We start from the raw sequence: 15110 nt of genomic DNA on the forward strand, positions 1-15110 counted from the left end.
ACGAGATCTAGGGTTGTATAGAAATCTATTTTTATCTGGGTGGATCCATGATGGGGCTGTTCCTCAATTTTACCCAACAGGAAAGGAGAAGGGAAGTCCTGGGCGCCCTGCTGATGCAGACCCCACAGCTCCTGACAGCGAATCGGTCATTGTTGCAATGGAGCGCGTATCCGTCCTGTTTGACAGGTACGTATGTCTCTTTTTGAAGAAACTTACCCTTACCTGAAAATAATTTTTTGTATTCCACTAATTCATCTATGGGAATCCTTTTGCCGCAGGATTCGCAAAGGCTTTCCAAGTGAGGCGCGTGTGGTAGCCCGCATCCTTCCTCAGTTCCTGGATGACTTTTTCCCACTGCAGGACGTCATGAACAAAGTCATTGGGGAGTTCTTGTCCAATCAGCAACCTTACCCACAATTCATGGCTACAGTGGTATACAAGGCAAGTGCCACTTTTTGGGTGCAGAATCTTTCATAAAGGTCTAGTTCACACATCAATTCATAAATTACCCACCCTCATGTCGTTCTAAACCCATATAGGAATATACCTGTATCAAATTTTCATGTTGCAATTAATTGCTCTTGCTTTTATCACGGTATACAGTATTTTCACAATAATTGAAATCGCGAAATTGAGTTGCAAAAAAGTGTTGCATAATACAATATAACAGGTTTAATAACCTTTTTCTTATAGCAAAAATAACTGAACATTTAAATACAGTAAAGCAATAAACAAAATGTATGAAGTTAAAGATTTTAAATCGATTAAAGTGCGAAATGATGAATTATAATAGAAAGTAGCGTATCTGCTGTCAGAGAGTGAATGTGCGTCTCTCACGTGCTCCGCTTGTTTACATCAGAGTGCACACACGTTTTTGATGCAGCATACAGCGGTATTGTATATTGTCACCAGTTGATGGGGAAAAGTATTTTACAAAAGTAAATGCATTCAAAATTCTAATTATTCTCAGTATTTTAAAGTCCCCCGAAATCTGGTACCATGTCAAAACCCATGAGACCTTAGTTCATTTTCAGAACACAAATGAAGATATTTTTGGTGAAATCTGAGAGTTTTCTGATCGTGCTTAGACAGCAACGCAACTGACATGTTCAAGGCCCAGAAATATAGTAAGGACATTGTCAAAATAGTCCGTGTGACATCAGTGCTTCAAACGTAATGTTATGAAGCTACGTAAAAACTTTTGCAAAAAACAACTTTAATCAACAATCTCTTCTTTTCCTTGTTAACATATGTCTGATGTAGAACATCGACCTCTCTTAGTTCATCTTCTGAATATTCTGATTCAAATAAGTAAGGCTGGGCAAAGAATTGCAAGCCATCCTCTCTGTCCATTTTTTTATATACAGCATACGTCTTCCTTTGGCTTGTAAACAAGGCTCCTGTGTCAGCATTGTGTCAGAAATTGTTGAATGAAGCCCTAATTTTTGTTTTCTTTGCGCACAGAATTTATTCTTGTAGCTTCATAAAATAACCGTTGAACCACTGATGTCACATGGACTATATTAATGATGTCCTCACTACCTTTTTGGGTCTTGAACATGTCAGCTGCGTTGCTGTTTATGCAGGGTCAGAAAGCTCTCAAATTTCAAGAAAAATATCTTAATTTGTGTTCTGAAGATGAACGAGGTTCTTAGGGGGTTTGGAACGACATGAGGGTGAGTAATTAATGACAATTTACATTTTTGTGTGAACTAACCCTATTATGTGTCAGTTACTCTGTGATCTTAAATGCTTTTGCTTCTTAAAATTGGATCACATTGTCTTTCACTATATATTCATAGTGCATATATTTCTCGATTCAGGTATTTCAGACACTTCATGCGACTGGGCAGTCCTCCATGGTGCGTGACTGGGTGCTACTCTCACTGTCGAACTTCACACAGAGGACGCCTGTCGCCATGGCAATGTGGAGCCTGTCTTGTTTCTTTGTCAGTGCCTCGACCAGCCAGTGGATATCTGCACTGTATCCTTAAACACATACCATTTTCAGTTGGTGCAGTTATTGCACCCCTTCTATTGGTAATAGCACACTTCCTATTCCATACTGTTTTCCTTAACATCTTCACTTTAGCCTGCCGCATGTCATCAGTCGCATGGGGAAGTCCGACACAGTAGATATTAGCCTCTTTTGTCTGGTAGCTATGGATTTCTACCGACACCAGATCGACGAGGAGTTAGACCGCAGGGCCTTCCAGTCGGTCTTTGAGATGGTGGCTTCACCTGGTAGTCCATATCACCAGTTACTTTGCTGTTTGCAGAGCATTCACCTAGACACGCCACTATAATACAAAAAATATATATTGTATCATTAGCATCGTCACTGCAAATTGGTAACAACACAAAAGATGGTAACCGTACCCAATCAGAAGACAACGCACTTATCCGAACGTTACACATCAGGATGAATGGCAACAACAAACAGTTATCTCTGAGTGGATGTCTGGAGCAGTAACGGTATCGTTATACTTCAGAGGACATTGCCCCAAGTAGTTCATAGTTATTAGAGACAGTGGGACCAATCCATTCCTTCAAGTATGTGGCAACAAAAACCCCAGCACACCAGAATCTGTAATTTAAAAAAAAGAAAAGCATTGCTACCATCAGAATATTTCACGGTGTGTCACTTAACGTCTTAAAAGTGTATATGGATGCAAGCTTGTCTTCTCTGTGTTTTGTATGTATAAATGCTCTTCATCTGGTATCAAAGAATGTTACTGGGGCAAAACTGCGAGGCTGGTCAAAAAGGTTATCTGACAATGCGTTTCCATCATTAGTAACGTTATATTCTAATATAGAGAATTTTCAACTAGAAACAAACTGACTAGAGAACATATTGTAGTGAATGTTTTTAAAAACATGATGCAAACGATATTAATATATCTCCTGCACTTCCGAAATTCAGCAGATCCAGGATCAGATCTTTTAGTTCGCAGTCCTGTAGTCCAGCTCCAAGTTACTTATTGTCCAAACTTGCTAAAATCAATACATCTGGGTATTTTTATACAATGTCGGTCTCTACTCTCCTCTCCAACAGTCCATACTCTCAGAAAGACACTCACTTTCATACACTCGCCACTTATTCAGTTTAAAATAATTTCTTTTGCATGGGCGACGCATTGCTTTGCTCTGTGTTTTCTAGCACTTGAAACGAAAATAGATTGTAAATTGAATTTGTATATCCCCTCTAATGTGGGAGAGGGTACGTAGGACTATGGGTATGATAAGATTTTTTGTGTATTGAAATGTAAAATGTGTTTGACTTACTGGGTAAGAGGGGTAAATTGCCTGGAACAAAGTTTATTTTTCCTCTTAAAATTTGGTTGTCTATATTTATTGTTTTTAAAGTGCTACTTTTTTTTTAAAACCGAGAAAAACCAGATCACAAATGTGAATCTCTTAAATCCTTTTGTATGGACAAGGTGTGAAATAGCCATAGAGGTTAGCATAGAGAAGTTTTTAGATGATGGTTTATGCATCTGAAATTTGCAGCTCAGATCTACATACTGTCCCTTGAAACACATCTTTAGTTTTTGTTAAATTTCTTTCAAAAGCTCAGGATGAAAGATACGATTATTGATCAAAATAATGTCCACAAAATAATGGATAATGACTGGATGTATTTCAATCTATAGTGTGTTTACATCAATGTACAATTTGTGTAAAAGACACTATTTGTGATTAAATAAATGAAGTGTGGTGCATGACAACACCTACCGGTATTGGTGGACATGAGATGGTGTAAAGAGAATGTGCACAATAACCCAACCTTTCATTTTTGAGAGACTAAAAAACAATAATTTATCCATCTCGGGTGGCATAGAAACCTTTACTGTAAATATAAGTCTATTTGAGAAGATGAGGATGTATATTAACTTGAAGCATGCTTTAGTCTGCTTTCAATATTGAGTCAATATTTTATGTGATGACAACATTTGAAACGAGGTGACTTGTGTTTGTTAGTCAGCTCAGTCTACATGGAAATTGCATAACCGTAACTGCCAATAACAGACAAATTTGGGAAATTACATGATTCATTGCATGCTTCCATGGAGACAATAAGCTGGTCATGTCTAGTATGTATATGTTTATTATGATTCTATGAAATGTCTGCTTTGTCTTAGTGAAGCAGAACATATAAATAGCAATTATACTTGATATTTTCACTGCTCAGTGAAAAGCCTTTACTTCATGGTAAATATTGCCTGCAGGATTTCTTGCAAATCTATAGATTATATAACCATTCAAAATAATGGATTTATATAATTGGCAAATATACATACTGTGTCCTTTGAAACACATATTTAGTGACTTTTGAAGATCTTTAAATCTCAATAGGATAGTAATGTTAGGGGTCATGTACAGCTGGAATAACTTGAATGCTGTTCATAAAGACCACCAACATGGTTGGACCAAACGTGAAATACTGCAGAATTAATGTTACTACTGCGCCCATCGCAATTTTCAACTGTCAGAAATCATGAAAATACTATAATATAGAAATGAATAAAAGATGTAAAATCTTCAGTTTGTTTAATTGCATTTTTCATTTAGCACACATTGTGGGGCTTGTCAACTAGTGACTCTAAATCCAGCCTGTCTGCTATTTTCAACTTTATTTTACACAGAATGGGAGTTTTAAAGGGGAATAGAGGAGAAACACTGTTCTTTTTTTTTATTATTATTATTTTTGTAATGCGACAGTTGGGTATTTGATATGCATTCGATTTAGAAAAACAGTCCTTCAAAGAATATGGCCCTTAAGTAGTTGAAGAGCCCTGAAATATTGTGATTAAATTTTTTTTAATCATTACTTTTTTTTATACAGTTACCCATATGCTTTAAACATTTTCTACTCCGTGGTTGGATGTTTTATGATGTGCTTGATAATGGATTTGGATGTTTTTGAGATTATGGTGGTATTCCCCTGAAAAGCGCAGGTTATTAACTTTCTGTACTGAACAAATGGGGGATTCCAAGGCCAGGGCTTGTGTATGAAATTGAGTTTTGCATTTATGTTCCTCAGTTCAACAGCAGCAGCTGTTAATTATTAACCAAATTATTTGCTACTAATGATCTTAAAATAAACCGTATTTCTTGATAATCCCATCTGTAATGTGATATGGAAGCACCCTGGGTGTTAAAATCTGTCACTTTCTACAGACCTATTTAAAGAACAAGAACAATTGTTAAATGACTTTAAATGGTTCTAGTGTGAACTTGGAAGGGTATATTTCTTAAAGCCATTCAACTCGTAAACACCACATCTATATAACACTTGAGGATAAACTGAATTATAGCCCTAAATCCAATGTCACATACAGGAAAAGCCCTTTACAGAAGAAGAAGAAAACAGATGTAGTTTCCTCCTCCTCTTCTGCTGTCCACACACCAGCTGCCCTTTCCTTTTGTTTACTCCTTATGCAGCACTAAGGTTACCATGTCACTAAACTTCACATCAGCTTTGGACAAATCCGTCACAAGTAAGAACACTAATTATCTAAAATATAACTTTGATCTATAACTCCCTGATATCTGTACTGTAATGCTACGATTTCTTTATTTCTTCCCCACAGGGAAGTTTCTGGGAAGTGGCGGCTAATGTTAGCAATGTAGCCATGGGAATTTCTTGCACTTTCTGCTGATATTAAACGTTCTAGGTACAATAAGCTTTTTAACTGCATGCGGATCTATAATGGGTTATATATATTTGTTTGTAGATTTGTATGAGTAGTGTCTCTATACGTTATTCTAGTCAGGCTACTGATGCCTATAATTCAAAACCGTTAGATGTTGCTCACTGCCCAGCTGTTACTCGCGAAAACCAACACCGAGGCAGCTCGGCTCTCGATATCGGTATTAAATATTAATTTAATCTAGAATGTATTAGGTATTAAGACGTGCACGGTGTTTTTATTTTTTATAATTCTATTCGTTTTTCACTCGTTTTGCTTTGGACACCTGTAGCATAACTTTTGTGGTCAGTTGGCAAGCCTCCGTCCAACTGGGTTTTGGGGCTTTGGGTCCGTGGAGATGATTGACAGCCATGGAAACCAATGAGAGATGAGAATGTCCGGAGACAGTTCCATTGTCATGGTTACACATGTTGACGCGTGGGTATTCCAACAATGGGGAAAAGAAGGCGGGACCGACAGCAAGAGTGGATGAGTCGTCTTCGCATCTTTAACTTTAAGAAAGTCTTTTAGGAAACTAAGGAAAATATGTCGATGACAAACACTAACGTTGTTAGATTTGTGAGTTTGTGTATCCTGTCAGTTTCATGTTTATTATTATAAATGCTAACTCCACGCTACTTTTCAAAAACGCTGTCCTCCGCCTTTAAATGCATAGTGCATATAACGTATACGATTGCATATAAATGTCCAGTAAGGCTTGTATTTTTTATTTGGTTATATAATTGTTAGGTTTATATCGTTATATTTTAGATGCATTATATATAACATTAGGTTATGTGGGACAGTGCAAAATGACGGGATGATAAAAAGATATTTTGAAAACACAGGTTCCAAGCTCTTAAAACATGAATCCTTGTAGTCATGTTGGTTCCATATATATGTATTGGTTTATCAGTCCACCACCTGGTCATTTCTAATTTGAACACTAATATATATACACACATACAGTACAGACCAAACGTTTAGACACAGCTTCTCATTCAAAGAGTTTTCTTTATTTTCATGACTATGAAAATTGTAGATTCACACTGAAGGCATCAAGGGCTATTTGACCAAGAAGGAGAGTGATGGGGTGCTGCACCAGATGACCTGTCCTCCACAGTCACCGGACCTGAACCCAATCCAGATGGTTTAGGGGTGAGCTGGACCGCAGACAGAAGGCAAAAGGGCCAACAAGTGCTAAGCATCTCTCGAGTAACTCCTTCAAGACTCCTTCAAAATCAAAGCAAAAGGTGGCTACTTTGAAGAACCTAGAATATGACATATATTTTCAGTTGTTTCACACTTTTTTGTTATGTATATAATTCCATATATAATTCCACATGTGTTAATTCATAGTTTTGATGCCTTCAGTGTGAATCTACAATTTTCATAGTCATGAAAATATAGAAAACTCTTTGAATGAGAAGGTGTGTCCAAACTTTCTGTACTGTATGTATATATATATATATATATATATATATATATGTGTGTGTGTGTGTGTGTGTGTGTGTGTGTGTTGAAGATGGAAAAATCTAAATGTGGGTATTTTGAAATAGATCTGTATGGAAAAAAAATTCTAAAATGAAGGAATAATCATGATTAAGCAGTAACAGTTATTGCAATTCTCAATGTTTAAATTAATCTTTAATAATTTAATCAACTTGAAATGCATATTTTAATAACTGAAATTACCTGCTCACCATTTCCATATGATTTTCTCTTAATGTTATGATTAATTTTTCAACGTATTAATGAACTTTTTCCCTCTCTCCTTTATGAAGGTATTGTATGAATATTCAGTCATGCACCACGTTAGTGCCTTAGACTTGGGCTCTGGAGCCGGAAGGATGATATCAGAAACCCTGCATCTCTGCTTTTGTGAGCCCTAGTCAGAAGAGAGTAAAACGGGGATCAAGGCAAGGATGTTCAGGCAATCAGAGCAAGGCAGGAGGCGTGTGAATGCCCAGCCATCTGCGCGCATAAGAGCGGTGGAGGTCGCGAGGGGAAGAACAGGCTATGGCTTTACACTATCTGGTCAGTCTCCATGTGTGCTGAATTGCATCCTGAAAGGTAGTCCAGCTGACTATGTGGGCCTTCGCTCTGGAGATCAAATACTAAGCGTGAACGACATCAATGTGTCCAAAGCATCTCATGAGGACGTTGTCAAGCTGGTTGGCCGCTGTACAGGTGTCCTACACTTGGTCATCGCCGAAGGCAGTCATAATAATGCACATTTAGATTCATGTTCAAGCGATGAAGAATTGGGCTTCAATGACCACAAGAGCCACTGGTTGCGGCCAAAGATAGACTCAAAGACACTTGGCATAAACCGGGCAGAACGTGTAGTAGCAGAAATGCAGTCTGGTGGAATCTTTAACATGATCTTTGAAAATTCCAGCCACTCATCCAGCAGCTCGGAGAAGGCAGTAGCTTGTGCATCTGCTTCTAAAACCAGGGCTCTCTCAGAGCCAGACTTCTTGTACGGTAACGCTGGCACCCGACAGAGTGATCCCAACTTACTCACTGAAGAGGAGATGGCCAAAGTGCTCAATGAAGACTCTGTGTTCGTTGATATGTTTGAACAGCAAGATGAATTTGCCCTGTTGCAAAATGCAGACTCTGCGGGTATACTCAATGTTGGGATGGTTGTGGGATACTTGGGATCTATTGAATTAGCTTCAACAAGTGCCAATTTGGAAAGTGACAGCCTGCAGGCGATTCGTGGCTGTATGAGACGTCTGCGCGCAGAACAAAAAATACACTCGTTGGTCCTGCTCAAAGTCATGCATGATTGTGTAGAGCTGTGCAATGATCGAGGTGCTGTTCTAGCCACTTACCCTGCAGAGAAGTTAGCATTCAGTGCCGTGTGTCCAGACGACCGCCGCTTCTTTGGACTTGTCACAATGCAAGCCACAAATGACCATGCCATGAATCGACACGGTGAGGAAGAGCATGGCTTGCGTACGTCTTGTCACGTCTTTATCGTAGACCCTGAACTCTGTCATCATAAGATCCACCAAGGTGTAGCCCGACTATTTGGCTTTGACTGCACTCCAGATCCAGATACCGGTGGCTGCTTGGAGTTCCCACCGACTTCCCAGCCACTTCTACAGTTTGTGTCAGTGCTTTACCGTGATATGGGAGAATCTATAGAGGGTATGCGAGCTCGAGCTTTCCTCGATGGTGATCTAGATGCTCAGCAGAACAACAGCACAAGTAGCAACAGTGACAGTGGCATCGGCAACTTCTTGCCAGAGGAGAAGAACAATCGAGTCCTCTTGGTTGATTTGGGCGCAAACCCTAGTCGCCATGTTCCCACAGGAATATGGGAAAATCCACCAGGACCTCGTAGCCAAAGTGTCCTTGGAGGTCTTCCACCACCACCACCGCCTCCACCGCCGATCTCACATCGGAATGGCTACCGCCCTGACCAGTTTGTAGATCACCCTCAGCCCCATCCACATTCCCACGGAGACCCACCTCTGCTTTCTGGCAGGCATCTAAACTCCTCCTCACGGCTGGATGTGTCAGGCCTTCCTTCACGCTCGCACTATTCCGCCCATGGCAAGAAGGTGACGGGGGCATCAGGTCAGCGTTGGCTGCCAGTTCACGTCCTGAGAGACTGGCGTCAGGGGCACAACAGTGATCAGGAGTCTTATGCAGAGTCCACAGATGGATGGTCCAGTGCTAACTGTAGCACCCTGCCTCCACCCATGAGTAAGATTCCAGCCGACCGCTACCGTGCTGCAGGCGAGATTGCCTCACAGCCTCACCGTGTCCATGCGCAGAAGGATGAGTGGGCTAAGAAGCTGTTTGGGGAGAAGAACCTACGAGAGCATCAGCAGCAATCGAACGATTGCAGAAGAATGAAAGATTCAGAGAAAAAGGTAATACATTTTTTTTGAAGGCCCCAAATCAAGTTCTGTTTTTGAGGCTACCTCATTCCAGAGGAGTTGACCACAAATCGAAATGCGTTCAGAATTACAAAAGTAAGTGATCCTCAGGATTAGGAAGAATTAGTAAGTAATGATTTTAAATTTGATACAAGTGTAGTACACTGGTTAACGAGCCGTTGAATGTGTTGTTCGAACAACTGTTGTCTGTGCAAAAAGTCCTTGCAGGCGAAAACTAATGTTCTTGGAACGGATATCACTTTTTCCTTGTTCTTATTATCAGGCACGGCATGATCCTTTACTTTGCTGTTTTCAATTGCACTAGGAATTTCCACCACAGAGTTTTTTTTTTGCAAAAAAAAAAATAATAAACAATGAAAAAACAACAAAAAATAAAAAATAGAAGGTTCAATGATATTCCCACTCATTTTATATTTAAAATGTGCTGTTGGTCTTATAGTTTTGCATTGTCCCTCTGTAAAACTGCACAAACACTTCACTGTCAAAAAGAATTCTGTCAGGTAGGTGACATGCATAGCCAGGCTGACCATTCCCATTTGCTGCTTCAGCTGCTGCTCCTCACTTGGAGGGAACATGTTAAAATTGACCCTGAGATGAGAAGATTGAGATACAGTGCTGGGTTCGAATCAGTCTCCCACTGGAAAACTTTTCATTTAAATGGCTGTGAGCTATTGACCTGATCTGACTGCCTTTGATGGGACTCCAGCAGTTCAAGTTTTGGGTGGTAGATGTCAAACCACTGAAATTAATCTGATCAGGATCATTTTAGAAATGGTTCATCCATATGAAAATTCATCATCGGTTCATGTTGCTCCAAAGCCATGTGATGCGTTTGTGGAACAAAAATAATAGAACCCTTTTGGCTCATCATGTCTCTTTCATTTGTTGAAGTAAAAGCAATTATGTTTCTGAAGCCACAATAGCATGAGCCCTTCACAATTTGGGCAGTACCCTCAACTGAAAAGAGATGGTCACACTTGCATGTTCAAAACACTACCACAAAGAACCATTTCAAAAGTGTTCATCGGGATGATATGGTTGTAAATATAACCGTTATTATGCTTGAACCTATAAAGAACCATCTTTTTAGTATTGCTGATAACTCACACAATGTATTCCAAGTTTTCAGAAGCCATATGATACTTTGTGTTCTACAGATGAAATTAAAGTTATATAGGTTTGGATTGACATGAGGGTGAATTTACAATATTCTTCAGCAGACTATTGGCTGGAGTATTTGTGAAGTACTACACAAGTTTCCCAGATAAAGTTAATCTCCAGAACTGCTCCACATGAGCTAAAGGGCCCAAGCAGGCCCAAAGATGTCCACAGGCCTAAAGCAACAGAACAGACAACATTGATTGGATTTCCCAGAATAGTAATGTAGCTGTTATATGCATCATCTGTGACAGTAGCTTCAGGGTCTGCTAAAAACAGTAAGGCATGTCAGACATCACTGGTCTGTGTTCTCTGCTTGAAGGAATTGTTTTTTATTCTCTGATGGTTTCTTTCTAGCACCGCTTATTTAATGTGGACATCAAATTTATGTCTGCATTAGGAAAAGTGGTATTTTTGAATGCTGTAGCATTTCTTTAAGATTTGTCCACTAATTAATTTGAAATAGTGTGACAAATGAATATTTAAAAATACTAATGCACCATGTAGTCTTTGATTTATTGAGGTAAAAAAAAAACTGCATGCATAAATGCAGTTGCTAAGGAGATTCCAGGCTGTATTATTGACATGGGAACATTCTAGTTGAGTGCTGTTGACATAGAGACCACGTCCACGTCTGTCTCACACTGGTGGCAGCAGCCATGACTGATGAAGAGCTGTGAGGTATCATAGCAGCATGAGTTTTAATAATGTACAGTCAACCTGAATAAGGCTGATCAATTATGGTAATTAATGATAGGAAGGTGTTTTGAAGTTGTAATTTTCTCTACTGCATTAGCTGCACAAACCCACATCACAAGTGGTTCTTTTCATTATATTCGTTTTTACATTTCTTGTCTGTTTGTGAGATCATGAAAGAGGCTCATAAGTTGATCTCTTACTCACCAACAGGCGGCACTCCACCACTGTCTGTGTGTCAGTTACAGGTCAAATAATTGTTGCGATATTGTATGATGATTTTTTTCCTTTATCCATTTTACCTCCCAAACTCATTTACATTTCAAATGATTATTATTTTATCTAAATTACTTAAGATTATAAAATAAAATTTCTGGTAACACTGTACATGGCAACACTTTAAGGACCAGTTCTCACTTTTAACTAGGCCTAGTTGCTTATTAGCATGCATATTACTAGCATATTGGCTTTTAATTAGTAGTTAGAAAGCATGGCCATATTTTAGTTCCCTTAATCCTACCCCATACCTAAACGTAACTCCCTACCTTACTATTAATAAGCAGCAAATTAGGATTTATTGAGGCAAAAGTCATAGTTAATAGGAAATATAATGAGAATTGGTCCTTAAAATAAAGTGTGACCTTTTAGAATAGGGAACCCATATTTACTATTAATGAAGAGTTGCCTCCTCAATAAATGCCTAATTACTGCGTATTGATAGTAAGGTAGTTGTTTATAGTCATGCAGAGAGTAGTGTTAAGGGATCTTGAATATGGTCATGCAGAATAAGGCATTAATATGCACTTTATAAGTATTAATAAACCACAAATATGTTAGTAATATGTATGCTAATAAGAAAAGTTAATAGTGAAAATGTTATTTTTATACACCTATTAAAAAAAAAAAATACCCACATTATTATGCAATATGATATTATTCAAAGAAAAGACACATCCATAGTCAGTGTTATAAATGCAGCTGACTTCATGCATCCACTAAAAATCACCTAGTCCGTAGTTGGCTACGTATAATTGCAAAATTGAGTGTATAATATTTGTTTTTTTTTTTTTTGTTTTTTTTTCATGTTCATATTCATATTATTTATAAATTACTTACCTACCTACAATGACTACTGATGATATGCCAGAACGAGACTTGAGGAGAGCAGTATAGTACAGTTGTCACATCAGTTATTATCCATACTGGGTATTGTTTTTCACTATTGAGATGTTTAACAGTTATATGAATACTAAATTGCAGTGGCTGTGTTGTAATCTTATAGTGTGATGGATTATTTTGTATTAGATTTGTGCAGATCTGCTTCATGGACCTGCAGAGAACAAGATATGAAACAGATTAACAGATGAAACAGATGTTTTTACAGTGACATTTCTTGGTATGCTTTGTCATTCCAACATGGATGCAGTAAACAGGAAAGAAAGCTCCTCAAAGATAGCTCCTCCCTGATAAATCTAAGAGGTCTTTGCAGTGCACAGTACGTCCCTGCTCCCCACAGGAATCCAAGATGTTATCTCAACCCCAAGACTGCCCCAACTGTACCTTAATAGGGGAGAGAGAGCTAGAGAAGGAAAGTGTAAATAGTTCAGCTATGGGGTGAACAAATCAATAGGTGAAACTGTCATGAAATGAAAAAAAAAAATAGAGTACAGAATGCACTTTGAGACCTTTCATCTTGTACGTACGTACCATTCGCTCTTTGGCAGCCTAAAAAAGAGCTTTAGGCTGTGCTGATGTAAGCTTAGTCAGATGAGCCTCATGTTTCTATGCCTTTCCCTTCATCATTAGTCTTTTGAAGTATATAAATAAAACATTTTTTCCTTCTAGGATTCAAGTGCTACACATAAAACAGAGCAGCTCCTGCTTACATCTGGATTATTTAGTGTTGTTCTCCAAAACCAATGTTGACAGCTCTATGCTTCTTTTCAGCAACCACCCACAAGATTCACCTAAGGAACGTAGTTTAGTCCATGATACAGCTTTAAATGAACTCCCAACGCTGTGCTGCTCAATTACTTTGGGAACCACTGTGGTGATCAAGCGGTGGTCACTCATGTCTGGCGAACCTGATCCTCCATTACATGACCGATAGTGTTTTTAATGAAACCAAATATGGGTCTAGTATCCAGACACCAGGAATGAATGCAGAATTTATGATCATTCACTGCACTACAAGAGCAAACCTTTTGTGTTCTTTTTCATTTTTTTCCTCTTTGCATTGCTTTACGCATCAGTTGTTTCATATTACAGTTCTTAAATTCCATATCTTTTCTTTAAAGAACCTGTGTTGATCTTTTCCATAGCACACATCATTTGTTCTCTCCTGATTCTATGAGCTTTCTTTTTAAGGTATGTGCATCATGTGTGTGAGATCGTGTCTTTGCATGTTTGCCTTGAAACTCACACTGTGAGTGTGTGTGATTTGAGAGAGATATTATGTAAATGTCCTGTCTTGTTAGCCTTAGAGAAGTATTTCTACATAAATTGCCATTGTGTACTATCTTTCACCATCTTTCTATATACAGAAAAAGCACATGTACTTCACATGTGCAATCCTGATAAAATCACATGTGAAATATTTGAAAGACACATGAAATGTGAAATGTTTGCAAACGTGGTTTTGGAACATTTGCAGGGTCTAAATGTGTGAAACCCATGTGATCACATGTGAACACGTGATCACATATTGTTCATGTGCTACAGGGGTTTCACACATTTAGACCATGCAAATATTCCAAAACCACTTTTCATGTGTGTTTTACATATTTCACTTGTGACTGCACATGTAAATGTTGACAGAATTATAATTTTCGGTTTAACTATCCCTTTGTGCATTGCTGAAGTATGTACTGCGCTGACTCTCATGTGCTTGTAGTCACTTGTGTTGGGATATTTATGTATGTGCATATGTTTGTTATCACTTGATGTGTCATAACTGATGAGGCTGAACACACGTTCACTGCGTTTCTAGGCAACACAGGAGGCCATTTGATTACACTGCTCTTGTCATCTGCACAATCAGCCTCTAAACTTTAGCCTATGAAAATGACCCCTCGAATCAATCTGTCTCTCTGTCTGTCTTACCACCTGACTACTAGTTCTCTCATCATTTTACATTCGTCCTTCTGTTTCTCTGTCTAGCGTCTTTGATGATCTTTCTCTGACTGCATCAGAGTTAATGCTGATGTGTTTTTTTTCTGTTGCAAGACTTTCTTTTATACCAGTTAAATGTGCAGAGAGAATTCACTATATTTGTAATTATTGTTGATATGAGGCTTCGTTTGAGTGATGATGGTTTAATAGCAATCAGACATACTTGCACCTGTTACATAGAGAATGGGCAAACAATTATTTACTTATCTTCATGCCATCCCAGATATACATGACTTTTTTTACACAAAGAAAGATTTATAGAAAAATAATCCATCTCTGAGTCCATATTTAATACAAGGGGATTTCCAGAGTTGATGCTGTGCAAAGTTAACATGACGTTAATCTATATGACAACATTTGACGAATCAATGTCTTCTGACCTATTTGTCGGAAGCAGTGGTTTATATAAAATAGTTTATCTTATCTATATATATATTTATATATTTATATTCTTCTTACACAAACATTTAATTTC

At 38.3% G+C, this 15110-nt stretch overlaps 2 protein-coding genes across 13 annotated transcripts in view; both read left to right on the forward strand.

Moving 5' to 3' along the window:
• LOC113097521 (huntingtin-like) overlaps positions 1–4545 on the forward strand; it is a 39729-nt gene extending 35184 nt beyond the window's left edge. For all 7 annotated transcript variants that reach the window (XM_026262749.1, XM_026262751.1, XM_026262750.1 and 4 more), the window contains 4 exons: positions 81–186; positions 279–441; positions 1824–1984; positions 2093–4545. In XM_026262749.1, coding sequence (XP_026118534.1) covers positions 81–186; positions 279–441; positions 1824–1984; positions 2093–2306 — 644 coding nt within the window. In that variant the 3' untranslated portion in view covers positions 2307–4545. The remainder of the gene's footprint in view (positions 1–80; positions 187–278; positions 442–1823; positions 1985–2092) is intronic.
• An 834-nt stretch (positions 4546–5379) lies between these two features.
• Positions 5380–15110, forward strand: part of LOC113097509 (regulator of G-protein signaling 12-like) — a 44719-nt gene continuing 34988 nt past the window's right edge. For 2 of the 6 annotated variants that reach the window (XM_026262733.1, XM_026262734.1), the window contains exon 1: positions 7619–9583. In XM_026262733.1, coding sequence (XP_026118518.1) covers positions 7619–9583 — 1965 coding nt within the window. Of the gene's footprint in view, positions 5502–5594; positions 5679–6189; positions 6273–6810; positions 6947–7477; positions 9584–15110 lie in introns of those variants that run through there. The other 4 variants (XM_026262731.1, XM_026262729.1, XM_026262732.1 and 1 more) reach the window with 4 other exon arrangements.

The sequence above is a fragment of the Carassius auratus genome, unplaced genomic scaffold, assembly GCF_003368295.1.
Source record: "Carassius auratus strain Wakin unplaced genomic scaffold, ASM336829v1 scaf_tig00216324, whole genome shotgun sequence".
NCBI lineage: Eukaryota > Metazoa > Chordata > Actinopteri > Cypriniformes > Cyprinidae > Carassius > Carassius auratus.